The 27725-nt window shown below is 38.9% G+C and overlaps 1 protein-coding gene across 1 annotated transcript; it reads left to right on the top strand.

Annotated features, from left to right (window-relative positions):
* Window positions 1-706: 706 nt before the first annotated feature.
* ANKRD22 (ankyrin repeat domain 22) lies at window positions 707-27725 on the top strand. Its single transcript, XM_017665682.3, has 6 exons — window positions 707-915; window positions 19187-19378; window positions 22158-22265; window positions 24666-24743; window positions 25915-26013; window positions 26293-27725. The coding sequence occupies exons 1-6, from the start codon at window positions 895-897 to the stop codon at window positions 26368-26370; spliced, it is 576 nt and encodes a 191-aa protein (XP_017521171.1). The 5' UTR covers window positions 707-894; the 3' UTR covers window positions 26371-27725.

The following is a 27725-nucleotide window of genomic DNA, read 5'->3' as shown; positions in this document are numbered from 1 at the left end:
TATATTAGTAGTTTTATTTTTTAGGTTTACAAAACCATTTAGAGAGGAAAGTATTATTTGTCATGCTCACAATTAAGGTGCTTATAAATGAAAATCAAATATAGTGATACTCTTAGTTTAAACCTTTTAAGGTAATTTAATTAATCAGGTTGTAAATGGGACTGATTCTTCTGAGTTTACTTTTTTAAATTTGAGTTGCTCAAGCTTCAAAGATGCCCCCGAAAGTGACTGTGAACACATTTGTGTACACAAAATAATATAGCTTATAAATTGACCTAACTTATTATTTAATTTATTATGCTAATTCATTTATATTAATAAAAAATGTCAAGGAATAACAAATAATCTTATCAGTGCTTAAAGATAGCAAATAATCCATAGTGGCAGTTTTGAAGATTATTTTTCAGGAAGGTCGAGCCCTGTGGCAGGTACACATGGTTCTAACACATGAGATTGGTGTCTTCAGCCTTTCTCAATAGCCACTGAAAACCAGATTGCAATTAGCAAATATCCCAAACAGTACCCTGTTCTGATCCCTGAGTCCTTCCTGCCAAAGAGAGAATTTTCCTTTTCCCCTCAACTTTTTTCTGCATGTTACCACTGGCAGAGCGAATGTGACTCAAGAACCGGTTCCCCAGGGTTGTAACATTAGATGATGCACCACTTGGGTCATTATGGAGTGAACTAATTACGGGGTGCCTGTGTTTCATTGGGCTGGGCTCTCCAGAAGGTGTGTTGCTCTCTGCATTACCGGAAGAGCACTTGCAGGTGTGGAGAGAAAATACTGCTGCTGTCCTGGCTCCTGGGCTGGGAAGGATTTTTGATGTTAACCAGAAATACCTCCAGAAGATTCAAGAAGCTGTAGAGGTGAAGTTAAGTCTGTGAAGGACCAGCATGGGAATTTTATACTCTGAGGTATGTAACCTTCCTGGAAGTAAGATTCCAAAGGTGTTAAAAATCGCTCATGCTTTTCAAATGTAATTTTCTGTCCCTGTTGATATTTTTCCTTTTCTTCTGTTTTACTTTCTGTGACAATATTAAGTCAAAACAAAGTCCTGTGTGTTAATCTTTTTGATGTTTTTAATATTTGAAGGCAAATTATTTTACACTTCTAAGGCTTTAGTGACAAGTAAATACAGAGGGCTGTGATGTGTATTTCATTTCATGATGTCTAGATGTTTGTGGGGATAATTTGAATCCTTCAGAAGTTTCTGAAAATGGAGTTAATGGAGTCATTGATTGTCTGATGTCAAACATCCAGGGGAAAAATGAAAATTGTACCAAATTGGATTTTTTAAACATATAAAAGATTGGTTCTTTTATGGAGCTGCATGTACAGAATAATACTTTTCAGCTCAGCATTTTGAAAGATAATTTCCCTGTAGCAATTTATTTAATAAAGACTGACCCTGATTAGAAGAGAGATAAAAACAGAATATATTTTTGATATTTTAAGTTTTTTCTGTTCACATTTGAAGAGTACAAAAATACTTTTTCCTGTATTGAAAGTAGCCTATTAGAATCAATTAGATTTTTGAAAATGTTTCTGAGGTGTACAAGAGAGTAATGTTTAAGCAAGAGTGCAAGAGGTGTTATGACATTATTATTCACGATTTAGTCCCTCTCCTAACAATTAACCGGTTAGGCCGGTTACCATTTCATGGTAAAGGCTCAGCAGGATGACCTTGGGTGGTTCCTCTAATATTAATGGCAGTTTCTCTGCATTTGCAGATATTTCTAACACCAGTGGTGTGTGTTTGTTGGTCTTTCTATAGTCAATGTGCTCTTTGGTTAGTTTAAAATTCTATGTATGTCTTGCTCAGTGTGAGTTTAGTTTGGTGAAGAGCTCACATACATGAAAATGATGACACGTAATGTTTTAAAATGTTAGGTATTTCTCAAACTTTAGATGCCCTAAGGGTTGGGGAGGGGAACTTATTTATGATGCAGTTTCAGGAGTCCCTACCCCAGAGAGTCTGTTTCACGCGGTCTGTGGCAGGGTCCAGAAACCTACTTTTTAGAGCATTCCAGGTATTCTGAGGCAGGTGATCAGTTTACCACTTCTGAGAGAGAAATACTGCTCTAGGTTAGTGCTGTTCAAATTTTAATGTGCATCCAGATCTTCTGAGGATCTTATACAAATGCAGTTTATTCTGTAGATCTGGGTGAGGCCTAAGATTATTCATTTCAGCTCCCTGGAACTTCCACTGTTGGCCCAGGACCATACTGCGGGTGGCCTGGCTATCGTCTAGACCCTGGGAATAATCACATTAAAAAATTGCAGTGCGATTGTTTCCTTGATGGAGAGTTGATTTGGCAAGTGACTGAGTCAAGGCACAGGCCAGACTTGTTGAAGTACTTACAAATATCAATGAAAATATCTCCAGAAGTAACTCAAATAAATGTTTCACTTTCTTGATAAATTGAGGACAAAGTAACTTGGAATTTACTATGGAATTTTAAAAACAGAACCACCCCACACATACAAATACACACAAAAACATACACACACACACACACACTTAAAAAACCCTTGCTTACCTAGAAGCTCAGAGGTAATTGAATCAAAGATAGTCTAAAGTAGAGCCGAAATAAATGTTTCGAAATACATTATGAAATAAATGCAACTTAGTATCACACATGGAAGTAGTTTCTAGGCTCTTCTGTTTGATTTTGCTCACTTGCCCACTGAGTCTAGGATCAGCAATATGTAAGACACGCAACACCCAGAAAGTCTTAGTCATTTCCAGAAAGAAGATTAATGGCCACTTATAGGGAAATAATTCATCAATTTTCAGAATTTCCCCTTGATGTCAACTTTTTTTTTAGGTAAAATAGCCACCATTGAGAGTACAGAAATGTAGATGTAAAACAGACTAGTCTGTGTCCCAGTTTTGTGCTAGGAATAAGTGTTTGATCTCCCAGAGTGGCAGCGGGGCTGGGAATGCTGCTTGGGGAGTGGAAGTGTTTGGGTGTGTTTATTCTGCTGCCCCATTACCTGCCAGCAGCCTGGGACCAGGGGATGTTCAGTTAGCAGGAGGAGTCTTCTCCCTGAGTTCTGCTGCCTGGGTTTTCCAGTTTGGCTGCTGGGTTTAGACATTTCTCATTTTCAACTGGCAGTATTGGGGAGGAAAGTTTTTCCTCTATTCTTCAAGGTTCTTCTGGGTGGTCTAAGAATCAAATTGACATGAGACAGATTGACAGGAGAAAAAAAAAACAGTTTAATTACATGTACACAGAGGTCTAATAATGAAATTGAGACCCAAAGAAATTACTAAGGCAGGCAGTTTTTATACATTTTAGACAGAGACAGTAAATCTATGAGGAATTATAGGACAAAGCAAACTTATGTTTGAGGACTTCATTTAATGTTGACAAAAAGATTATTAAAATCACCTTAAAATAAAGACAAAGTTTTATTTGAGCCCAACTGAGGACTAGCCCAGGAGACTTACCTTCTACTGGTAGAAGACATGTTCCAAAGGGCCTAAGTCACATGAAAGTTTTTATATCCATCAGGAAGCAGGCAAGAAAGACAGATGTTCAAAGGGGTACATTTCATTTGTGTAAGATATGCCATGCAAAGGAAAGGTGTGTGTGTGTGTGTGTGTGTGTGTGTGTGTGTGTGTATGTGAGTGTGTTATACATCCTGGTGCCAATGCAATTAAAGGCAAACATTCTTGCTTTATTTTAGCAGGAATCCATATGCCAACTGTTTAGTTTATAATAAAGCTAACAGATGCTATTGCAGAGTTAGCAAGTTTTAAGTGTAAATGGGCAGCCATTTTGAGACTCCCAGAATTAATGAGCCCTTCAATACTCAGGCCTTAGTGTGGTGGTCCCTAGTGTGGTGGTCAGCTTTTCTTTAGTTCACACTAGTAAGGAATTCTAGACAGCATTTGGGCTGGGGTAGTAAATTAGTAAAAAAGTCACAAGCTTTATTTATGCAGCTGTCTGGGCCCTGAATTCCCTGTCTCTGGTGATAGGGTGTCTCTTACCTCCTGGTACAGGGAGGGCACCTTTCACGTAGGAGATTTACTTCCTGGTTTCAGTGGCAAGGGGGTCAGAAGAGGACCAGAGATCCCTCCTGTCCTGGCTGCTTCTCCAGTCACTTTAATTCAAAGTAATCAATTGGCCAAAGTGACATATTTTGGGGTGGCCTGCCCCTCGCTTCTGCAAAAGATATGATGGTGTCCCAGAACAATGGATTCTAGAGCTACACCGATTCTGCCAAAGAATTTGAAAATCCTTAATATCCCAGACCAACTTTTTGATACTTAGACTAATATTGTGCTGTTAAACATCCAATAATAGAATAATCTGACTTGAGCCATGGATGAAAAGTGCCTAAGACATATGGGTTCTTTTAGATTGGAAGACAGATTAGCTTACTTCTTATAGCTGCCCTTGGGAGTAACATGTGAATGGGAAAAAGAAAAGCTGTGTCTTAGTCTTACCCTCTGGCATTCTGATGCAGAAGGTCTGGGGTGAGCCTCCTGTGAGATTCTCTCATCTATAATTTTAAAGAGGTTGAGAAGCTGTGGAGTAATACCTCAAATATTTAAACATAACATAATCATCTGTCATGTCCCAGTCTCTCATTTATCCTGTACCAGTTACTCTGTGTTTCCTTGGTGTACAAGATGTGACATGAACTGCTAAATAAGAGCAGGGCAAGTGCCAGCCAGTCCTGCTCCACTTCTTGGTCCTGTACTGCCTCAAAGCATCTCTTTTTATTAAACTTTTAGTAAAGTTCTCCTTTCCATTTTGAATGGGGCAAGCTCCTCTAGATTGGAGACATAGGCTTATCAGTTTTCTTTAGAGCCTTAGGAGAGGAAAAACATCTTTTTCCCTGGACTCATGTTAGGGTCATTGGCTGGGCTTTATAAATTAGACTCACCACAGAAAGATTAACAAGAGAAAAACAAACAAGTTTATTAAAGGTGCATCACATATACACACAGGAGTAAGTGATGAGTGACTCACCAATAGGGGTGGTTAGGACTTGAGTTCATGTAGAATCTTAAATAAATCATTTTTAGAGAAGAGGCAAGACAAAGGAATGGACTTTATGTTTCTAAGGAGGTGAATCGTAGGAAGGCAAATATATGGGAGAACTGATGGAAGATAAGGGCTCATTAGTAAATTGTATTATGTAGATTTCTTTGATGGCTTCCCTGGGCCAACACAGGGGAGCTTTTGTCCTTTCTGGTAGACAAGGGAGGGGAACATCTTCACATATTTACATCCTGCTTTTAGCTAAATGGGAGAAGGCAGAGAACTTTCCTTGTATGTGCTTCTTCTCAATTACCTTCAGCTCAAAATAATCATTATGCCAAAAGGCATATTTAGGGTGCATATTCTGCTACCTTTCAGAGCCTTGTATTGCTAATGTGTGTGTGTGTGTGTGTGTGTGTGTGTGTATTTTTGAGACATAATTGATACACTATAGTAGTTTCAAGTATACAACATAATGATTCAATATTTGTGTATGTTGGAAAATGATCACCACAGTAAGTCCAGTTAACATCTGGCCCTATACACAGTTACAAATTCTTTTTTTTACTTATGATGAGAACTTTCAAGATCCACTCCCTCCTTACTTGCAAGTACATAATACAGTATTATTAACTATTGTCATCATGCTGCACATCACATCCCCATGACATTCATTTTATAACTGAACATTTGTACCTTTTGACCCTTTTTATCCATTTGGCCAGCCCCTCACCTAGCTACAACCACTGATCTGTTCTCTATACATGTGTTCAGTTTGGTTTTGCTATTGTTGTTTTCCAGATTCCACATATAAGTGAGATCACTTATTTTTTTTCCTTTTTCTTTAACATAATATCCTCAAAGTCCATCTATGTTGCTGCAAGTGGCAAGATTTCATTCTTTTTTATAGCTGAATTATATTTCATTGTATAGATTCATCTTAATCCATTCATCCATCGATGGACATTTAAGTTGTTTCCAATATATTTTTAAGAAAGAAGGAGAGAATGAAGGAGCATCCCAGAGCTGGTCCTAACATCAGCAATCGAGGACAAGCTTAGAGCTCTGTGAGAGAATCTGTCCAGAAATAATCAAGTGTAATTGTTTATTAAGCTGGACTGTAAGCTGGACTTGTAAACAGGGATGATTCATTTAAACCCTTGTTAAGCATTTGCTCATACTACTTATGATAATAATAAACACTTAATTAGGGCTTGTTATATAGCTGACCATGCTCTAAGCACTTTATGTGTATTAACTCATTTAATATTCACAACAGCCATATATGAGAGTCACTGTTATTATCCTTGTTTTACAAATATAAAAACTGAGGCAAACACAGTTTTTGCAGTTTCATTATGCTTTAATTTAAGTACGTTGCCCAGTATTATACAGCTAAAAAGTATTTACTAGCTGGAAACCAGGGGCTGGGATACAAGGCCTGTGTTTGTATACTCAGGGAAATTCTGCTTACATCACTGTTGAACATATTCTTTTCCTACTTGCTGTCTCAACAGGAACATCATATTCCACAAATGAGTTGGTCTTAAGCACTTTGCTATCCTGCCAGTATTGTCCCCCTTAAGGATATACTGTTTTCCCTTAGTGTAAAGAATGGGATAAACTGAATCCAGGTTCCAATGAGATACATTCTACTCCTACCCTGCAGAGAATTGTTGCACTGCAAAGTATTACAAAAATTGGAAAGAAGGGAGATGTATAAGAACTTAAGTCAAAGAGCTCAGGAATTCATGCTTAGGAGACCTATGGAATCTTCTGTAGATTCTTGGTCCTGTCAGCTAGGGAAGCAGGTCCCAAAAGGAGTATCTTGGAAATCATATCATAATGATGTATCCCTTTAAACTTTGGGAAATTCTAGTGATAAGGTTATTTATGAGCAGAGGTATATATACACACACACACAACACATGTGTGCTTGCACACATGCACACATTGTTACACCTGAGCATTAGTCCTTCTGAATGGATCTATTTTTTAGAGAGGCAGATATTACAATAGAAAAAAGGCACAGGGTTCAAAGAAGAGAGGAATTATACTGAATACACAGTGTCCAGAGAAAGACATTTAGATTCTAGCAGGACTTACAGAAGGGCTGGTACAGCTGAAGAGAACTTGGGAGACAGGAATGGCATTGTGATTAATGAAGAGGCCGCTTGACTGCAAGGGGAGGAAACCTAGAAGTGGGTCCTGATTGTGCCAGGAGCTCAGTGGGACTTGGGGGAAATATTTAACCTTGTCAGATCACAGTTTTGATATCTATAAAGCAAGAGAATGGAGTGAGATTGGTTTCAGTCCCAAACATTCTATTATTCCATGAAATGGGAAAGGAAAAGCAAAGATTACTGAAAAAATTCCATCCCTCATGATATCAGCAGTTCTCTCTACTTTGTGTTTTGAACCCCTAAGCAAAACCTTGGCATTGTATATGCAAAAAAATCACCAAGTGGCTTCCACCCAATTGGATAGTTAATTATTTCCTTGTATATTCTAAATATTTTACAAGTGATAATGTACTACATCACATTTCAAAAAGGAAATGATAACTTTAGAAACCAGTACTAAAAATGTGTATGTATTTATGCACTTATTCACTCACCCACTTATTTAATCAACAATGTTTATAGATCACATACTATATTCCAGGCACATACTAGTGCCTGGTAAATAGTGGTAGATAAATAAAAGTGGACCCTGACCTGTGGAAGCTATCAATGTAAAAAAAAGAATATGCAAATGAAAAAAATACATAAATAGTGACAACAGGAATCAAGGAAGCAGCAGGGTAAAGAAAGACTTTAAAAGAAGGGTGGGAGGGCTGTGTATATGTAATTAAACTTGACCTGAAAGGCTTCTTGTAGTTAGTGACATGAAGCTGAGCTCGAGCAATAAGAATCTAGTCTTGGGAAGCTTGGAGAAAGGGTGTCCACACAGAGGAAATGTAAGTGTCTGAAGCATCTGAAGCAAACTTGGGCCCATTGGAATGATTGACTGAGTGGTATCTGAGGGGTGTGCTTCTGGGGCAGTTCACTTAGGTACAGGCAATAGAATCATTATTGTCTGTCCAGAATTTAGAGACTAATAAAATTGGTCAAAGGTTGATTTGCTTTTTATTATCACCAGAGTCTGGTAATTCTAAATAACATCAATTTAGAAAGTCAGTTGAACATAGCCCTCCCTGCCCCTGGGTGACCATTGTTTAAAGGAAGTACTTTCAGCTCAGGGGGCAGTAAGAGTGACACTACTGCGTTCTCTGGCTCTGCACTTACTTCTTTGGTGGTCGGAGGGAGTAGGGGATATTAGGGCTTCTGCTGGCTAGATTCCAACAGCCAGAACATGCCCATTCTCCTTATCACCGAGGGAAGGGCTTTCTTGGTCTCTGCTGGTCTTCATCACTGACCTCTGAGTGTCTCAGGTCTTAAGTGTGGCAGTGGAGTTTCTTTAGTGTCCTGGTAGTAAAGGCCACATCATATTCTCAAGCCGACCTTGTTGGAGAAATAATAGAAACCATAGATAAATGTGCTCCCTGCCTCAGTTTCCCCTCTCTCTTCCTCCTCATAATCTAACTGCTGCTTGGGGACTCCATTCATGTTACATAAAGGCTTAGGGCCTAAGACAACCTTTAAAGAAAAAAAAATCCTTGGGCCTTTTTTATTTGTCTGAAAGAAAGAATTTACAAATCACAGCATGTGGAGAAATGAGTCACCAGAAAGAAAGGCTTGAGATTAGTTGTACACATAAAATGGAACCTTCATTATTGTTCCCAATGATTTCTTATTTTGAAGAAGAAGAAAATATTGTCTTTTCTTTTCGGAGAAGGCATTTCATTAGGGTATCAGACTAAATCATGTTGCTTCAAAACCCACAAATCCTCAGAAACTTTTAGGGAATCTTTTAAATCTTCAGCCTGGAGATGGTTAGTTAATAAGTAATTTTTTCCAGGTCTCTGAGGTTCAGGTAGAGTTCTGCATGGTCTTCTTTGGGCTGAGAACTAGGCAAGAGCCACTACACTTTAGGGTACTCAATACTGATGGTGTGTGGTAGGCGGGCACTTTGCTTTTAGAGACATCTATCATGGTGCAAACAGCTCGGTACCTCTTTATTTTTCCAACTGTGATATCTATTATACATAGAGCAGTGTAAAACACGATTATGTTCAACAATTTACACTGACTATTTTAATTGATCATCAATATGCTGGGTGTCTCATGTGTTACCCAGAGATACTCCTTAAATTTTAGGGCCTGAGGAAGTGAGATGCAAAGCGGAACAGGGGTGGGGCTCTAGCATCAGTTCTTGGCTATTTTTAAAACCAGATAGGAGGACTAAAGTGCACAAAAAGTTGTCCCTACTATTCTGAGTTTCCAGAGTTTCAAATGCTCCTTAATAAATAATAGCCTAAGACTTGCAGTGTTTCATTATGGCTTTAATTTCACTGTGTGAGCTTGATGCTTTTACCTCAGCAGCGGTTCTCAGCTCCACAGTGCCTCAGAATCACTGGAGAGTTTTTAAGTAGTACTAAAATACCACACCTTACACTCAATGGATTCTAATTCTAATTCACTTGACTAGTAGTGGGACTTTAAAAGGTGCCACAGCTGAGAACCACTGAGCTAAAATATGGACCTGGTTTCCACATGATATATTACTTCCTGAACCTCAACCCCCTTCCCTAACCTCACCTTCTCAGCCAGGTCAGGTGGATCAGAATGTAGGCCAACAAGTGATTTTTACCCATATTCTAGGTGCTCACCCCTATGGATGTCTGAGTTCAGGAAGGCTGCAGTCTAGTCAGGGAGACCAGATTTTACCCCTTGGCAAAAGGCCAGTGAGCAGCCTGAGGTACTGGTGAGTTTTTGATGTAGGTAGGAGAGATCAAGGAAGTTAATTGGACAAGGACCAGGAACCGGGCCTTGAAGGATGCATCATGCAGCTTGGAAGTTATAAGGGTGGCAAGCAGGTAACTGTGAAGTAGGAGTGAGGCCACTGAAAGAGAGGTGAGAGCATGCAGCTGAACAGTGGCAGGCCCATAGAGAGGGGCTTTGACAAGTAGGCAAAAATCATGGACACCTCACACTCCAGGCAATAGGGAGCATTTAGCCCAATTTCAGTAATGATAAATGCAATTAAGAAACAAATAAAATAAGGTGATGTGATAGAGCATGCCTGGGGTTGGAGATGGACAGTCACTTTACATTAAATGGTCAGGGAAGGCCTCTTGGTCCAAAGGAAGCCAGCCATGTAGCTCACAACAAGAGCAAAGACCTGAAGACAGAAATGAACAGAGAATGCTCCAGAAATAGTTGGAATGTTGGGAGCAAAGACAAGAGTAATAGATGGGATTGGAGAGAAAAGCTAGTTTATCAACATGCTCTCTTAATTCTGGGCCTTTGTTTTTCAGGTTGTGCAGAGCACAACTCTAGGGAGCACCGTTCACAAGTCAGTCTGTATGAACTCGTGCACATTTACTGTTGGTAAATATCTCTTCTCTTCAATCTTCTCTTCACCATCGTCCTCTACATCTTTCCTGAAATCTCATGGTGGTCTTTACTTGAGTCTGTTTGACCAGTGCTGTTTCATGACCATGGCTCAGTTTCTTATTTTAGTCTTTGCTGTGTCCCTTTCTTATCTCCTCACTTCTGTCGACTGTACTCCAGGACTCACTTCTACCTTCCTTGATAATTGAAACATGATGTCCCCTTTCTTTCTGTTCCCTGGAGCCATCCTCAGGACCTCAATATCTACAAACCTTTCCTTTCCTTTCTTTACTGTTGTCTACTCCAAATCAGCCACCCAACATGACCACCCATGACTTCTCATTCTGGGCAAAGGTCTACCTGTAACATTTAGCATTGGTACTTCTACCTTTCAGCAGAACTTCTTGACAAGATCACATACTAGGTTACATGTACTAACTTTGCTCTAATCCTCCTCTGTATTTCGGTTTGCTTGTCTCTGTTTTCATCAAGTCCATCAGTTTCCACCTGGTTTGCATATATTGCCCATTCATTCTAAATCCCATGGTGAACTATTTTCTTTCCATACTCTTGCCTGACAGACATGTTTCTGACCCTTTGCTCTTTACCCCTTTCATTTTCTCCACCCTTCCTTGACAATAGGTTTGCAGAAGAAAACCATAAGCCTATATGGTCCTCTCAGCCCACTGCAGCTTCTTGATGTTTCTACAACCTGACACTTCATACAATTTCATATTTTTGTTCATGTAGCACTTTTCATTACGACTGTCCCAAATATTCCCCACCACACTCAAGAGACTCTTCCACCCTTGTCTCAGTCATTATTGATTTCTCCTTTCCAGAAATGCTCATTCCTGGTGTGTCATGTCCCACATGGGAGGAAAAGTGATTTCCTTGGGAGCCTCAGGCCACATGAGAGCTACAAGAGCACCAGGGCAGAGAAAGGCCTTACTCTCAAGTCCCTTCAAGGCTGAAGGTTTTCTGCAGGTTCTGAATCCTCGTGTGATGTCTCATAAGGCTTAGCAATCATTTCAGAATGCTGAGTGACCATTATGTGGGTGGTGTCTTTATTACACTGAGCTACACAGAAGAGACAAAATTCTATAATGACCAAAATTCCAATAATTATAAACAAAATGCTGAGTCCAAATCGGAGGACTGACCTGAGCCAGGGAGACATTCCCAGGACAAGCAGCTGAAAAGGTGCAGAACCAAGGAGTATCAGTGACCACTGCATTTAAGCATCTGGTTTGTAACCACATTTTATCTCGTTCTGTTTCTACTTTGCCAGAGATGTTTGCTCAAGTGCAACAAGAGGTGTTTATCACAGAACAGCCCCCACCTTATTCAGCTAGGAGGTAATCAAGAGCAATTCTCTTATCTCGTACAACTTGTGCAAGAGAGTCCAAAGATTTTCTTGGGCAGCTATTCGTTTAGTGACAGATTTAGCAATACCTCCTGGGGTTTTAGATGAATTTCTGATTGCATATTCATTTGTAGCAGTATCTATCCAAGGAAAAAGTAATCTTCCAAACATGGCAGTTTGGCTGGGGTTGATACCAGTAGGCACTGGACACCATTGACTATGCTTGTAGCCAGTGCCATGCTTTAGTGTGGGAAGTAAATTGAAAGGGGATGTCCAATGCTGAGTTTCTGATTGATTGTGCAATGAAGCAGGCATAACCAATAACCCAATCGCACAAAAGCCTTTAGTTTGATAGGGCTTTAAACAGTGTGTCTCCTATAGTTCTGCTTGCCAAAGAGACAAAGGGAGCACAAATTATGGAGTCATTATAACAAAACATATTAAACCAAGGGTTTGAAGAGTATAAGTCATTTGAGAAGGTTATCTGTAGGTAGAGTCTGATTAAGCTGGCAGAAGTCAGGTAGTCTTAAGTGTCGAGCTTCAAGTTCTCGGTTTGAGTGGTGAGGCAAGGAGTCCTAGGAGGAGCCCAAGGAAGCTTCACCCAATATAAAGGCTCAATAGTACCATGGACACAAGAAGTTAGGGGAGCAAAGGCAGAGAGATTAGTAATTAAATGTACTAAAGAATCTCTGGATTCAAGAAGAAAGTGAGGCTTCTGATAACAAATCCACCAGTTTGTCCCACTTTCTTCATATCTAGGTGTTTGGTATCTGTGGACAATAGAATTGTCCTTCCAGGCAGAAATTGAGAAGAGAAAGGAAACAATAACCATTCTAATAAATGTCTGGCCTCCCCTATTATTTGTGAGACAGGAAGGAACTGTTCAAAATATGTAAAAATTGACTCAATAGCTAGCCCTGGAGTTATAATATGATCTGTAAAGATAGGATTCTAAGGGTACTTTTCAAAACCATCTACTAGTAAGGTGGACCTGTTTCAATAGAGCAATTAATTCAAAGGATGCAAAGATTAACAGTATTTAAAAAAATCAGTGATCTGGGGCATGTCAGAAATGTTGAATTCTCAAAGTCTAACAATTTGTTAATATTGTCAAGCAGGTCAAACATGAAAGATTTAAGAACAGAGTCAAAATAATGTCCATGAGTATACAGACCTGGTCCGGAGGCTTGGGTTAGATGTCCACATCAGGTGTGATGTGCTTCACTTTCTCAGTCAGTTGGATGCAGAGGTCTGCAGCGTTTGTACAGGGCCGGATGACTGGGCAAGCCTTCTTTAGCTGAGGAATGTGTGCCCAAGGCTTCAGGCCCCAATGTTTGGCTGCCGTCTGGGTTGTGAGGAGAACCTGGTTTAGTCTCTTCCAGGGAAATTCAAGGGCAATCTTTGTTTTTGCTGATTCCAAATCAGAAAGATGGGAGAAAAATTAGAAGTGTTAGTTTGGAGAGTTCTAGACAGATTTTTGAGGAAACCGGAATAATTTAGGATCTAGTCTAGCTGACATGTTTATAACAAAACCTCAAGGACAGTTAATAGAACTGGAATCTCATACAGACAAATATATAAACATAACTTTCTCTCTACAATTACTCCCATTTTTTAAAATCAAAATAATAACAAAATTAATTTATTTTAATCTTGGCATGATTATTTATATAAAAGCAGTAAAAATAGTGATTGAGTATAGAAACTGTTTTTAAGATTGGGTTGTTGGAAACTTGCAAGCAAGCTATGAGGCCTATTTTTCAAAGCATTTCCTTAAAGCTGTCTAGTCACATTTGAGTCCATGTGCATATTTCTCCAACATGACATTTTAGTCAAAGCCTTGGCAAAGTAGCCAATTAAAAAAAAATTTAATCCTGTGATAGGAGAACAATTCTCATTGAATTTATGTAAAATAATTAACAATTCGTCCTGGAAGGATTGAATTCTGGAGGGTTCAGGTAGGGATAAAAAGATAAAAGTTTCACCTTGGTTTTCAAAGGTATATCTCACCTGATATTTATCTTTAATGCTTCTAAAGACACGTCTATTTTAATTAAATGGGCAAATTTAAATTAGCTTTAATAACAAATATTTTTCCAGATCATGTGAACTTGAAGAGCATTTGGTTAGTTCTTTTTTTTTATTCTGAGAATTGTAGGATACCCATTCATTACAAGCACTTACTTTTAACCAATTAAATAGAACTCAATTCAATTTTAACAATTATGCATCTAGGACACAAATGCACATACACACAGAGGCAGACAGAAAGACTTTATAAGAAGCTTTAAGGACATTTTTTCCTTGAACTTAAAATAACCTTTTCCCTCCTTTCTTCTTCTTTTGATGAAAATTATTTCCCTGACATTTGTACTTTGAAGAAATTCTCTAGGGAGGAGTTAATAGTTTTGTCTCAGTCACATCTTTCACACAGGCAAGTCTCTGATGTGTGTACAGCACAGGTCCATGAATGTGAGTTTACTGTAGGTCCCACTTCTGATACCAAATATGTTAACCTGAAAATAAAGAGCCAAGGTGATAGGCAAATGAGCATCTATTTGGGATCAGAGAATTACAACTTGGGAAGCACAGATTCAGGCAGAAACCCAAATAGTGTTCCCACTTGTGGGATCCAAACAAGGGTTTTTATGGAGAAAAGGAAGGGGGCAATTGCATGAGTTGAAGAAGTTTTTAAAAAAGTTTTTCTGTGGGTGTTAATAAGCTCAGCTACTCCAATTGACTGCTGATTCTATCTTCAGAAAGTCCATAGCTTTCAGTGTGATGATCAGGTGTTCCTCCTCCTGCTGACTTCTCAAACGATTGCTTAAAACAATAGCCATTTCGCCCAGTCTGAAGGTTTTGGCCCAGTTCAAACAAAGAGAGTAGGACTGTTTCTCTGCAGTGGCTGCTCCAGGTCTATCTTAAAATGGCTCTAATCAAGTCAATTTTTCGTACTCTGAAGGGTCATTAATGGTCAGATACAGCAATCTTTCCATACACTTTATTCTCTTAACTCTATCTTCCTTCTTAAAACTTTTCCTTCTTTGCATTTGGGCCATATCTTTTTCTGGTTTCTCCTGCACCCTCTCTGATTGTTGCTTCTTTACCTCGTGGCAGATACTGCTAAATCTAGGTCATTTTGGAGAAAGAATCAATAGATTTAACAAGAAGGCTTGAACACCAGGGTAGAAGAGGAATGACTATTATCGTGAGAGTAGAGACTGTCGCTTAATTTTGTATGTAAGTGGAGCCAAAACTAATCTCAAATATAAAGTCTTACAGTCAGAAGACATTTTGAAGGCTGTTTTCCAAACTGCCTCGTAATTAGAGTCAGTCATTCTCATTGATTTGATTCCCAGAACTGGCAGTTATAAGCTCTGTGACTTTGGGCAAGGAAGACGACTTTCCTCAGTTTCTCCTATACAAAATGGGTTAATAGTCCTACTTAGCCAATAGGGTTCTATGAGGGGTAAATAAACTAACCAAGGTACTTAACAGAAGGTAGCTCATATTATACTTTATTTGCTCACTTATTTACTCATCAAATATACATTGACTATCTACTATGTGTTAGGCATATGTTGGCTACTGGGGATATAATGCTGTTCAAGCACAGACATAATACCTGCCCTCACCTGGCTTGCATTCTAGTTGGGGAGATAGCCGTCATCTTTATGTACTTAAATGAATGGTATGAGTAAGGCAGTGGTAGGAGATGAAGTTGGAAAGACAGAATTTGCAAGATTTGAAGAATTATGTGTGTTACTTTGAGGACAGTGTCCTGATCCGATTCGTCACCACTGAAAGTTTTCAGCAGGAAAGTAACATGAAGCTGCTGTTTTTGGAGGATGGACTGGAATGGTGAGACAGGAAGAAGTAAGACAAGTTGGCTAGTTTTGCAATTGGGCTGGTGAAAATGATGAAGATCTGAGCTACTACGACTTTGGCAACAAGGATGGACAGAGGGTTCTGAGACTATTAGAAGAACAGATCATTGGTAATTTCCCAATTCTCCATCAGTTTCCTCTGCAACTAAGAGTTCCTCCAACTTGCAGAAACTTCAGAGGCCAGCAGAATTCATAAGAACTCTTCCATCAAACCCAAATGGACAGCCCCCTCCTCTTTCTCCTTCCCAGCTGTCAGCAGCACAGTTCTTTCTGGCTTCCTTTTGTCTGTTGTCCGGCTATTATGACCTTGAGCTGCCCCCTAGTGGAGACTGAGACTTCAGAGCAGAACAGAATCTCCTCAGCAGTTTGTACAAACTTGTAAAACAAATTGCTTATATGTCTAAGCCACGAGGAAACTTCATTTTTCAAACATAGAAACTCTGTGCCTATAATAAGGAAGCCCAGGAAAGCCTGAAGGATGATAAGGTTAATATTTTAAGTAATATTGCTCAAGTGGAATTGAGAAGGCTCTCAAAGACACCGGGTGATTCTTGGTGGAAAACTGCTGACCTTTTTTCTTCCTCCTTTTAACTAACTCTCTGTAAAGAGTTTGAGGAGCACACGCAGAGAGAACCTTATTTGGTGTCCTTGGGAAGGTGGGCCCAGTGTTGTCAAATCTTTCAATTTTTAAAGAGAAACTGGCAAGCTGGATTATTAAATGAAGTACTTCAGGTTTTTTTTTAACATTGTATTTTAAATGTTTAAGAAAAGAGAAATGAACTGTGGGCCCACCTGTTTTCAAGTTTTTCGTGGTAGGCCATCAGTTTCCCAGATGCTAATCCATGATTAGCAGTGATCAGTGGTGACTTTTCACTGGCTAATGGTAAAATTTAAAAAAAAAGGACAACAAAATAGGTTTTTCTATACTGCTGTCTAATAGGACTGCTTTTTTTGCTCTGTGATTAATTATATCCTTATATATTTTGTTAAACTATTCTTCTTTGGTGCAGGTATTACTTGAAAGCATGTTTTATTTTATGAAATGATGGTATTGTGTCTAATGTATTAGAGTTGATGACTTAACAGTGTCTTATTCTATTTAATTCTGCTCTGCTTGTTATTTAAATCTAGGTGACGGGACATCTATCTTGGCTAAGACAGTGACAGTTCACTGAAAGGTTTTGAGCACTCTGTGCTTCAAAAGCACTAACTCTGGACCCTAGCAGTTGAGGTTGCAGATGTATTTACTGGTTGGGAAGAGATCCAGGGTCCAGAAGTGTGATAGTGTGTCAGGACCTAAAGGAACTTCTGCCCCCCTCCTTTATTTGGTGACTGAGAACTCAGAGACCCACTGATGGGAAGAGATTTGTCCACGGTCACCCAGGGTGTCAGTAGCAGAACCACAACTACCACCCAGTTTACTGACCCCAGAGAAGCGTTCCTTCAGCTTAGCTGGATCAGCCAGACAGTACCTAAGACACTGCTGAACTCCCGAGGCTAAGCCCAGGAAAGGGAGCCCTCCGGGTGGTAGAAAGAGTGATTAGTGTTGAGCGCATTCCCATTGCAAATGGGAACGCCTGTGTCATGCCCATTTCCTTTTGGGGTACAGAAGTTTGCTTCTTCCTGTTATTGTGTTGACTTGCCTTTAGGATGTTTGTTTCTTCATGACTAGGTCTTTGGGTTTAAAAGACTCTTACTTTTAAAAACTCACTTCTTATGGTATTTGGCTTTGTTAGAACATGAGTTGATTAGCAAATGTACTATTCAATATTCAACTTTCTCACTGGTCTGTCCCAACTGCTGCAGGCGCATATTTACCCAAATATACTATATGCCTTTAAGTTTCTTACTGTTTTGCTTGTGTGTTGTGTCCTATATCCCCAACTGATAAATCCATTTCACATGGTTAAGAGTAGTATATTTAACCAAATGTAGAGTATAAAAACAAAGCAAAACAGAAGGAACCAAATAGCAGTAGACTCATAGACACTGAGAAGGGACTAGTGGTTACCAAGAGGGAGGGGTTGGGTTTGGGGAAGGGTCGGAGAAGGGGATTAAGGGGCACAATAATTAGTGATCACAATATAAATTGGTCACAGGGACGGTAGCATAGCATGGAGAATACAGTTAATGATTCTGTAACATCTTACTACTTTGATAGTGACTGCACTAGAGGGGGTGAGGATTTAATAATATGGGTAACTATTGAACCACTGTGTTGTATATTTGAAACCAATATAAGATTGTATGCCAGTGATACTTTAACAAAAATAAGAGTAATGTATTTAAAAAATTTCCCCTCCAAGCAAATGTGACTGGCACATAGCAGAGGTTTAACTTTGTTACCAAATTAAAGAATGACCTAATAAGCAATTACAATAACTTCCATATACTGAGCACCATCCTCATGCCAGGTATTATTCTAAGTGCTTTTTTTTACACTAATTAAAATCAGTCTCAAATTATTACAGTTTGCCTGCCATGTGCTCCATGCTGTGTTATATGCTGGGGATGTGGTGGTGGCTGGAATGATGCAGCCTCTGTCCACATGGAGTTCACAGCCTGAACTTGAGCGCCTTCCCTTGCTGCTGCCTCAATGCCTCCTGAAACACTCTGTTATAAGTAATTAAGAAAAGAGTCACAGTTGCTGTGATGCCCTGCTGGTGTCAGGAAAGACTTAGATAAAATGAAAATTAAATTATGAGGTACAATGAGATAGTAATTAGCCAGGTGAGAGAAGGGGAAAAGTGTTTTAGGCCGAGGGAGCAGTAAGGGCTGAGGCCCAGAAGAAGCTGAACATGTGTTATGGAAAAAAGGAGAGAAGTGTGGAAAGAGAGGAGAGAGAGAAAAGTGAGTAAGGTGAGCTCAGCTTAGGTCTTGCTGTTAAACTCCCACCATGCTTTGCCAACCTCCTTACAATGCTTTCTGAAATGAAAAAACATCTAATTGCAGTTAATTATATCTTTGTCTATTATTTGTTTAAAATAGGTCTCATCCACTGTGCTGAGTTCCTTGAGCACAGAGGCCCATGAGTCTTTGTCCCATCTCCTAGAGCTGCCCTAAACTTCTCTGATAGGCCTATTTTATCTTCCATAAAATCCTACTTTTCTTATAGGCAAATGCTATGCAGGAACACAGCACACAATTTCCTTACTGAGTTGAAGCTGCAATATTGCCTCCATTTACTCACTCATTTGTTCATTCAGTGAAATTTCTGTGTGCCAAGCAACTTAGAAATTCTAAGAGGTTCCTCATGGGCTTATACTTGTTCTAGACTTAAGGTGAGGTGAGGCATAATTGAGACCCAAAGTCTCACCTATAAAGCAATGTATTTCAATTTGGAAACCCTTGAATTTTAAGTTATTGGGTAATGATTTTTTTCATACTGTGGTTGACTTACACCTATGTTTCAAAACCTGCTTTTGTGTTTCTCTGCTCAGCCCATCTGCCAGGCGGCCTATCAGAACGACTTTGGTCAGGTGTGGCGGTGGGTGAGGGAAGACGGCAGCTGTATCAACGTTCAAGATGGCTTTAACGGAGACACTCCCCTGATCTGTGCTTGCAGGCGAGGGCACCTGAGAATTGTTTCCTTCCTTTTGAAAAGAAATGCTGACGTGAACCTCAAAAACCGGGTGAGGCTGTGACACTTGAGTGGAGTGAGGAATTGACCAGGGTGGTTCCTTTCTCATGTCCGTGGAAGTAGCAGATGTCATTTGCTCATTGTTGGTAGCCCTTAATATAAACAAAAATTAAAAAAAAAATTTTTTGGCCTTACTTTAGACGGACTGACATACTAAAGACATTTTATTAACTAAAAGGCAACATAAAACATAATTTAATGGGCCGGCATATTTTGTGGTTTATGACATCCTCGTACTTCTGAAAAGGAAGAGAAAGGTTCACTCATTTGACTAGATAGAGCTTCTCCCTGTCTTTTCCTCCTCTGCCCATGTTCTCCCTTGCCCTCCCCTCCTCACTATTACAGAAGTAATGGGAAAGATTTAATGGGGAAAAAATATTGACCTGGTGGTGCTATTTCATTAGATTTTTTACCTACTAGGTCAATGTTCTGATCTCCAGAAGATCTGTTAGTTTGCTTATAGAATGAAAGAATGTCAGTAAGAAATTTGCCAAGGACAAATAAGCTCAGGAACCAGGAGTAAGTCGAAGCCCCACAGAAAGATGTACTTAAAGATGTAACATTAGCTGACTTGGAGCCCTCAGGATGAAGGAAGAGCTGAATCTGAGCCCAGTGCTGGGCGCATCCTTTCAGAATCACTTTGGAACATGGAGTGTCTGCATCATTGAAGCAAAGGCAACATTTAAAGTTCACTGAGTAAACATAAAAAGTCATTATTTTTAATAATTATGGATGTGCTGTTCCCACTCAAGTACAATCAGTGAGGAACAACAGGCCTGTAGGGCCCCTCAGGGCCTTGTTTTCCCCTTTCACGTCAGTTTAAAGACCAGCTTATTGGAGTAACAGTGTATTGTCAGAAAATGGATCACTACTGGACTTTGCTTGCATTTACTATTTTTTGTTTGGTTGGGTTTAAAAGCAAGCCATGCCTGTGCTGAATCTACCAGGAAAGCAGCTCAGTAGAGTATGACATGAACTCCCCAGCACACAGCTGGGGAACCAGGTGCGTGGAGTTGTGGTGCAAAGGGGTGGCAAAGACAGATGGGTTCAGATCCTCTCTCAAGAGATTTGCTCACTCAGCTGCAGGGCAGAGATGTCTGACAACCTGGGTCAGGGCTGAGGAGGCACCCTTGTCTCCATTTTGCCGAGAAACTGAGCCAGCCTGCTGGGATCCTGTGGATCATGAACATCAAGCAAAGGACTTCAGGGATGCCTTAGATTAACAGATTTTATCAGAAGTGTTTGGTTTGCATTTTCTATTTTTAAACTATTTTCAATAGTTTAAAAATGCTTATTCTTTTCCATTTTCCCCAAATACTGTTTTTTGTACATTAACAACTTGAACCAGTACATTCTTACTTCTTAAATCTATGTTTATGAGTTTTTTTCAGAAGTATTAAACAAATAAAGGCCTTAAAAACAAACAAAAAGTTCTACTAGTGATTCAGATGCACATGCTTAAGTGAGAACATTGATTCTATGAAGAGCAAATTAATTTAAAACATTAAGGTACCTTTTGGTCTGTCAAACTGACCAGGATTAAAAAAGAAAAAAATCAAGTGTGGATAAAGAAGAAAGTTTAAACTATTATCATTTCATTACAGCACCATTTAGCATCACAATAAGAAAAGCATTAGTACCATTTCTACCAGGAATTATATTTTTATAAACTCATGCTAAGAGCAATTTAGAAATGTTGACAAAGTTTACAAATGAGGAAGTTCAAGTAGTAGTACTTATAAAAATGAAAAGCTAAAACTTGAAGTGTTCAATATTCAGGGTTTGGACAAATAGAATAGCTCCATTCAGTAGAAAGACAGGGAGCCATTATAGTTATATATTTAAAAATATTAAATGTCACATATTCTAAATGTTAAAGAAAAGGGCAGGTATGTTTTTGCAAATTCATTGTGATCCTACATTTTAGAATTCTACATATATGTATCTGAAAAGACTGGAAGAAGATACAATAAAATGTTAACAGTCAATTCTGAGTTATTTGATAACATGTGATTTAATTTTGTCATTATATTCTTATCTGGTTTACAAAATTTTTGCAGAGAACATACATACCTTGATATGAGAAAAACAGTAAGTATTCTTATTTAAAACCAGGGTCTCCCTGAAGTGGACATTAACCTCTCTTACTTCTCCAGCTTTTCTTTTCATTGATTTGGTTGGGATTCCAATCACCATAACCTGTTTATTAAAGTACACTATTTGTTCATATTTCTACCTGGTTTTATTTGATTATGAGGCCCTGAGACTTTATATCCCTGACAATTCCCAGGAGGTTAAGTAACAGTTGAGTTACTTCTGTTCTTCTGGCACTTCCTGTGTGCATGTAGAAACATGGAAAAGTTGCCATGTGGTTACAATTTTCCTGTGAACAATCCGTAAATGAATAATTATATGCCATAAATGGTTAACGGCTAACTATAGCTTTTCATACTGAATTCTGTCCCATGTCTCAATCTACTTTTTTTCAAAACTAGTGAGAATCCATCTTTTGAGGGTTCATAAAATGTACACATCACCTGTTTTCTTTCAGTGCACCACCCCACCCCACCCCCAAGCTTTTTCTTCAGTCTAGTCAGTATTCTGGTCAGTGGAAACCTGTCTTTATCAGTCAGACATACTCCACGGACAGAAGTGCCATGAGTGCCATACAGAGAAAAAGCATGAACTACACTTTTTGATTGGGTAATCTGAGAATACGAAATTTGAAATGAAATATTTTATTAATAAAGAGTTCTTTTCTTAATTTTTAGAAAGAGAGGACCTGCTTGCATTACGCTGTGAAGAAAAAATTTACCTTCTTTGATTATCTACTCATTATCCTCTTAATGCCTATTCTGCTTCTTGGGTATTTCCTCATGGTGAGTGCCCCCCTCTGTGAGCAAAGGGTGACTGGGGAGGAGACCAGGAATGCGATCCTTAAGTTTGGCCAGGACAATGAGACAGAAAGAAATAGTAACAAAGTCTGTTCCTGATCTGGATTCCATAAATGTCATTTCCAACCTATATGCAGAGTTGTAATTGAAGTATAGCAAGAAGAAATGTAGCAAAATAAGTTAATCCAATGGTAAAATAATCTGTGCAATGTTTATTTAGAAAAATTAATTGATCTTGATTAAGAATCATCTGAAGGAAGCAACCTGCTTAATGTTAAAAGAAAAAAAATTCCCCTCCTCCTATTTCTTTTCTCCTTTTCTTGTAAGAGGAGTTAATAACTTGGTACATTTTTTCTGAGTTTCTGATTTTTAAGGACCCACTCTGGTTCTGCATTAAAAAACAGATCCCAAGGAACTTGCACTTAGAAGCTGACAAACATAGAAGATGTTTATAAAGAATTTGAAGCCCTCCTTCACTTTGAGAGATACATTTATACTTGAATGACTCTTTGGCATGCAGTACTTTTCTGGGAAAAAAACGTAGTTGGTAGAGGAATGCATTGATATTATGAGTAGAAGTTGAAGCTTGAATTTTGCTATTGTTGTTTTAATAGAGTGATAGCTTTGCACTGACTGTCGCCTTTTTCCATCTGGTTCCCTTGTGATCAGTTCCACCTTTGAGAGATGACTCAGCAGATTTGTGATTTACTCCAGTTAAATGACGGAGCTCCCTTCCCTTTGCAGCTAAAAGGCCATGGGTATTAGTTAACATAAGCTCCAGAATGAAGTCTACCATTGAAAATGTTATTACCTCTTTGGGTATTTAAATGGTACCAAATTTGAGGAACTATAATTAAATAAGATAACATTCATTTTGATGCTTGGATTTATAGGTGAGAGACAACTCTTAAGTCACTGACAAACACATAATCTGCTTATATCCTTGAAAAGTTCTTGAAAAATTGTATATTTAATATATGGCATTTAAATGTGTGTAGGTGGGGGACAGGCAGGGATCTGTCATTTTCAAATCTTTTTAAAGATTATGCAGAACCAAGTCACAGCTGATTATCAAGGCCATTCAGAATCTGTGACCACACAACCCTGCTTTCTTAGACAGTCCAGTGTTTAAAGTCTGGAGACACAGGCAAAATAAATAATTGTAGTCAGTACCCCAGCTCTGATTGCACGTGTGCTCTTTATTCATGGGTCCTGAAATTGCAAATTTGTGATGTATAAGAGATAAGCAACATGAGAGGAAATTATAAGGGAGGAGACCAGAAAGAGCTGTTACTTCAAAGCAGGGTAGGAGGAGAAAGGCAGTTTGCAGGCTGACCCAGGAAGGAAGCACTGACAGAAGAGAGCTGGGTGGAACCTGCTGATGATAAAGAGCTGACGCCCAGGACATGCCCACCTGAGCAGCGAAGGCAGGCTCCCCAAAGTGATGGGATGTTGGGGGTATTTGCACTGTCATGTGGGCAGAATCTCAGGGTATTAGGCAGGAAGAGTAGATTTCTGAGGTTAATTTCATTCATTTGTTCAATCATTCAACACATACTAAGAACCTACTAAGTACTTGACATGGTACTGGGTGTTAGGGTTACCATGGTGATTCAGACAGGTGTGGTCCTTGTCCTCTTGGGAGTTAGAGGGTAGTGAAGAAGAGTCACCAGTCAAATCATGTCAGAAACATATGTAAAAGCACCAGAGGAGGTGGTACAGGGAGGCAATTGGTGCACTGAGAGTCAGGAGTAGAGTGATTTGACCTGGCCTGGTAGGTCAGGGAAAGCCTCCTGCTGGAAGAGGGACTTGGACTGAGACACTCAAGATGAATTTAGCAGGCCAAGAAGGGAGGGAGGAGGCTTCTAGGCAAAAGGAACATTCAGTGCAACTATTCTATGATATGAGGATGGCCGGTGGGCATCAAAGACTAATGGAGGCCAGCGTGGCTCCAAGCAGGGCAAGCCCCAGGTGTGGAGTGAGCCACGAGGGCCGTAAGGGAGGGCACCTCATTTGGGGCCTTGTGGGCCAGCCTGAGGAGTTTGCTTTAAGCCTTCAGAGCCATGGGACATTATTGAACAGTTTTAAGCCAGGAAGGGAAAGACAGGTCACTAGACCCCATCCTCAGTGGGATTTGGTAGGTCTGGGCAGGGCCCCAGATTTGCATTTCTCATTGCTGGGTGCCAATGCCACTATTCTGGGACCACACACAGACCCCATTTACCTAATTGACATCGGAGGTGGGGGTGGGAACTTTATGACAGAGCATAGACTTATAGGGGTGTTGGGATTAAATGAAGCCAATTGAATGCATTAGTGCAGACATAAGATGGAGGGAGACCTCCATCTTGTAAATAGACCTCTCAGTTCTTGCCCCTTCTACAGCTGTCAAAGACGAAGCAGAATGAAGTTCTCATTCGGATGCTACTTGAAGCTGGAGTCGAAGTTAATGCTGCAGACTATGTAAGTTTCTATTTTTAGCCATTTTGAAACAATATTCAAAATGGTATTTGTAGGTAGCGGACTTACCATCTATTAAGTTGCATGCTTTATTTTCCTGGACACTTCTACATTTAGTTTTCTTTTTTTTCCCCTCACTTTTTCTTTTCCACCTTTTAACTCTACATTCCTGTACATGTTTTCCTCCCTTAAATGATCACAAGTAGGTCAAAAGTTTATTTGCACAGAGTTTTACTTGCTTATATGGATTGAATGAAATTTTGGGTTCCCAGTTCTTTATTGAAAAAGTAGGTGAGTTGAAATCTGATTCCAAAAACCAATAATCTGTTTGTGATCTTTATTTTATACTGTGTACATCTGTGTGTGTGAGTTACCATTGTTCTGTGATAACTTGCCCCCATCCCTATTTCTATTAACTATTTATATCATTTTAATTTGGTTATATTGGTATCATATGCTTAAATTGTAGTGACTGTGTGTGTGTGTGTTTGTGTGTAAGTGCGGGCAGGGAGAGAGGAAGAGAGAGTTCACACAAGAATAACTTTATGAAATGTATGTTTTTCCTCTTATTTCAAATTGAATTTTTGGATTAATTTGGAAAGACTACGACTGTGCATCATTCCTTAGATAACTTTGAAATGTGTTAGTTAAGATGCTATTAAAAATAAAGCAAAAAATTTGTTGGTAGTTTTTCTTGGTCTTTTCATTTAAATTCAAAAGGTTTAAAAACTTTTCCTGTGACCAAAATTTCTCTAGGATATTCTCTTACTTATCTATGTCTATCTCTATCTCTAAATAGAGAATCACATCCCTGTGCACACATGTGCATATGCTCACACACAAACATGTAACTTTCTCCACCACTTTTCACAGACTATCTAAAAATGAAGATCCATTTTCCAACTCTAAGTAATGCAGTGTATTGTATTTTCAGGTAATGGGAAAAAAATCAGAGCCAGATCTTCCATTCATCATGTTATCACTTAATAAAAATTAAGTGATTGCAGCATTATCATGCTTTTTAAATATGAGAAATACTGTTGCCCATAGACGGTTTGCAGACTTTTTTGCTAGTTGTACACTACAAAATGTGAAAAGTACTTGCTCAGGAGGCCACATGCTGTGGTCTGTGGAGTCTGATTGGTAAGCTTATTGTTGGTCCTTTGTGTTTCAGTATGGCTGCACTGCGTTACATTACGCCTGCAAAATGAAAAACCAGACTCTTATCCCCCTGCTCCTCGAAGCCCATGCAGACCCCACGATAAAGAACAAGGTAAGGATCCGTGGGCCATCGTCTGAGGTCGTTGCAGCAGCATAATCTAATGTTGGCCTTCTAATTTCAGTGCTGAAGTAAATAAATTGCTTCTGATGTTGTTAATAGCAAAATTAATTGTCTTCATTAAGAAATTAAGTCATCCTGTTACAGAACTGAATGACATTTAAAACCCTTGTCAAACCTGTGAGTCAACCGATCTAAACCATTTACTAGGCCCTTTGTGTAGACGTTTGACTCTGTTGGAGATAAATAGCTATCATTTCTTTTTCTCCTCAGCTTGGTGAGAGTTCTCTGGATATTGCACGGAGATTAAAATTTTTCCAGATTGAACTAATGCTAAGGAAAGCATTGTAATCCTTGTGGCCTCAGATGAAGAAGTGGAAAAATACACTGGATTCTATTTCCATCTTGGACTGTTGTTGGTCTGTGGACCAGTCTGCCTGGATACCATGATTTTATGGGAGATAATGATCACTGTCATTAGGGAATGTATTTTAAGAGTTTGCACTTAAAGTGTTTTTCTGCTCAACATGGAGTTCACCAAGGTTGCAATCCTTCTGGGAAAAACACTAAAGCAGTTGGATTTTCCACTTCAGACAAAAAGAGGTGATGCTTCAAACTCAGTCTGTCTTGAAAAAGAGGATCTGAGTTGCCTGACAGTGTTCCCTCTTCTAAAGAAGCTGTCCCATCAAGAGACAAACTGTTTCAGACCTCTATGAGTAGCAGAAAAGAATCAAGGTATATATACATTTGTATAGAATGTATAGGTGGGGGAGGTGGGGGCATAGATTTTCATATGTAAATATTCCATTGGTGAAACAGCCCTAACAAAATCATCTATTAGTTGTCAGTGGTCAGAATGTTTATACCAAATAAATCGGCAAATGCTACTAGTCAGGGCTGTTTTGTTTTTTCTTTCTAGAGAGCCAGTTTACCAGCATACCTCTGGACATTTTGCTATCAGTTTATAGCTAAAAGCCATCTTGATTGTGAACAAAATTATGTAACTATCAAGATGTTTGTTCAAAAATAGCTTTATGATTCTCTTGTGACTGCAAAGCAGCTATTAAACTTGTTAGTTCTGTTTATTTGTATTGATAAAATTTAAATTTTATTGTAAATTATTTGATAGAGTATTTCTTTATAAGAAATAAAGCTATATGTTGAGGTATCTGGATTATACTTCTAGAGGAGAGCTTGTGAATACCAAATATCTGTTTCAAGTCCTTGAATTTTGTAACCCAAGACTGAATCATGAATATCTTCAGACATGGACTAAGCCGAACTATGTGCAGTAACAAATAGGGTCTAAGAATGGAAGATTTTCCATCCTTGAGCAGAACAAAGGTTTAATAAAAATTAAATCCAGGAATATTTATTGAATTATATGCAGGTACTTAGGGCACATACTTTGTGAGGGAAGTAGGAGTGTGTAAATATAGATTTTGAAGTCCTTAAATGTCTCTTAAATTACTTAAGATACCTTTGCATTGAACTGAGCTACCAGGTGACTCCAGGGGATTGAAAAACCAAGTGAACTTCACATACTAATATATCTTCAACACCCAGCAGTAGACCTTTGATTTGGTTTCAAAGTTTTAAAAAATAATGCTATTACTCATTTGTTGAGTAATTTATAACTGTCATCTTTGAAACTGTGTGAAAATCAAACAATTTTCTAAAGAAATAAATCCAGATCTGTGAATGAG

The sequence above is a fragment of the Manis javanica genome, chromosome 7, assembly GCF_040802235.1.
Source record: "Manis javanica isolate MJ-LG chromosome 7, MJ_LKY, whole genome shotgun sequence".
Classification (NCBI taxonomy): Eukaryota; Metazoa; Chordata; class Mammalia; order Pholidota; family Manidae; genus Manis; species Manis javanica.
Note: the sequence above shows the minus strand (reverse complement) of the source record. Positions and strands in the feature narration are given on the sequence as shown.

Coding starts and splice junctions, on each gene's coding strand:
- ANKRD22 (XM_017665682.3), top strand. CDS start 895: ATGGGAATTTTATACTCTGAG. Junction 916..19,186: donor TGGGAATTTTATACTCTGAG/GTATGTAACCTT, acceptor TTCTCTGCTCAG/CCCATCTGCCAGGCGGCCTA. Junction 22,266..24,665: donor TTCTTGGGTATTTCCTCATG/GTGAGTGCCCCC, acceptor CCCCTTCTACAG/CTGTCAAAGACGAAGCAGAA.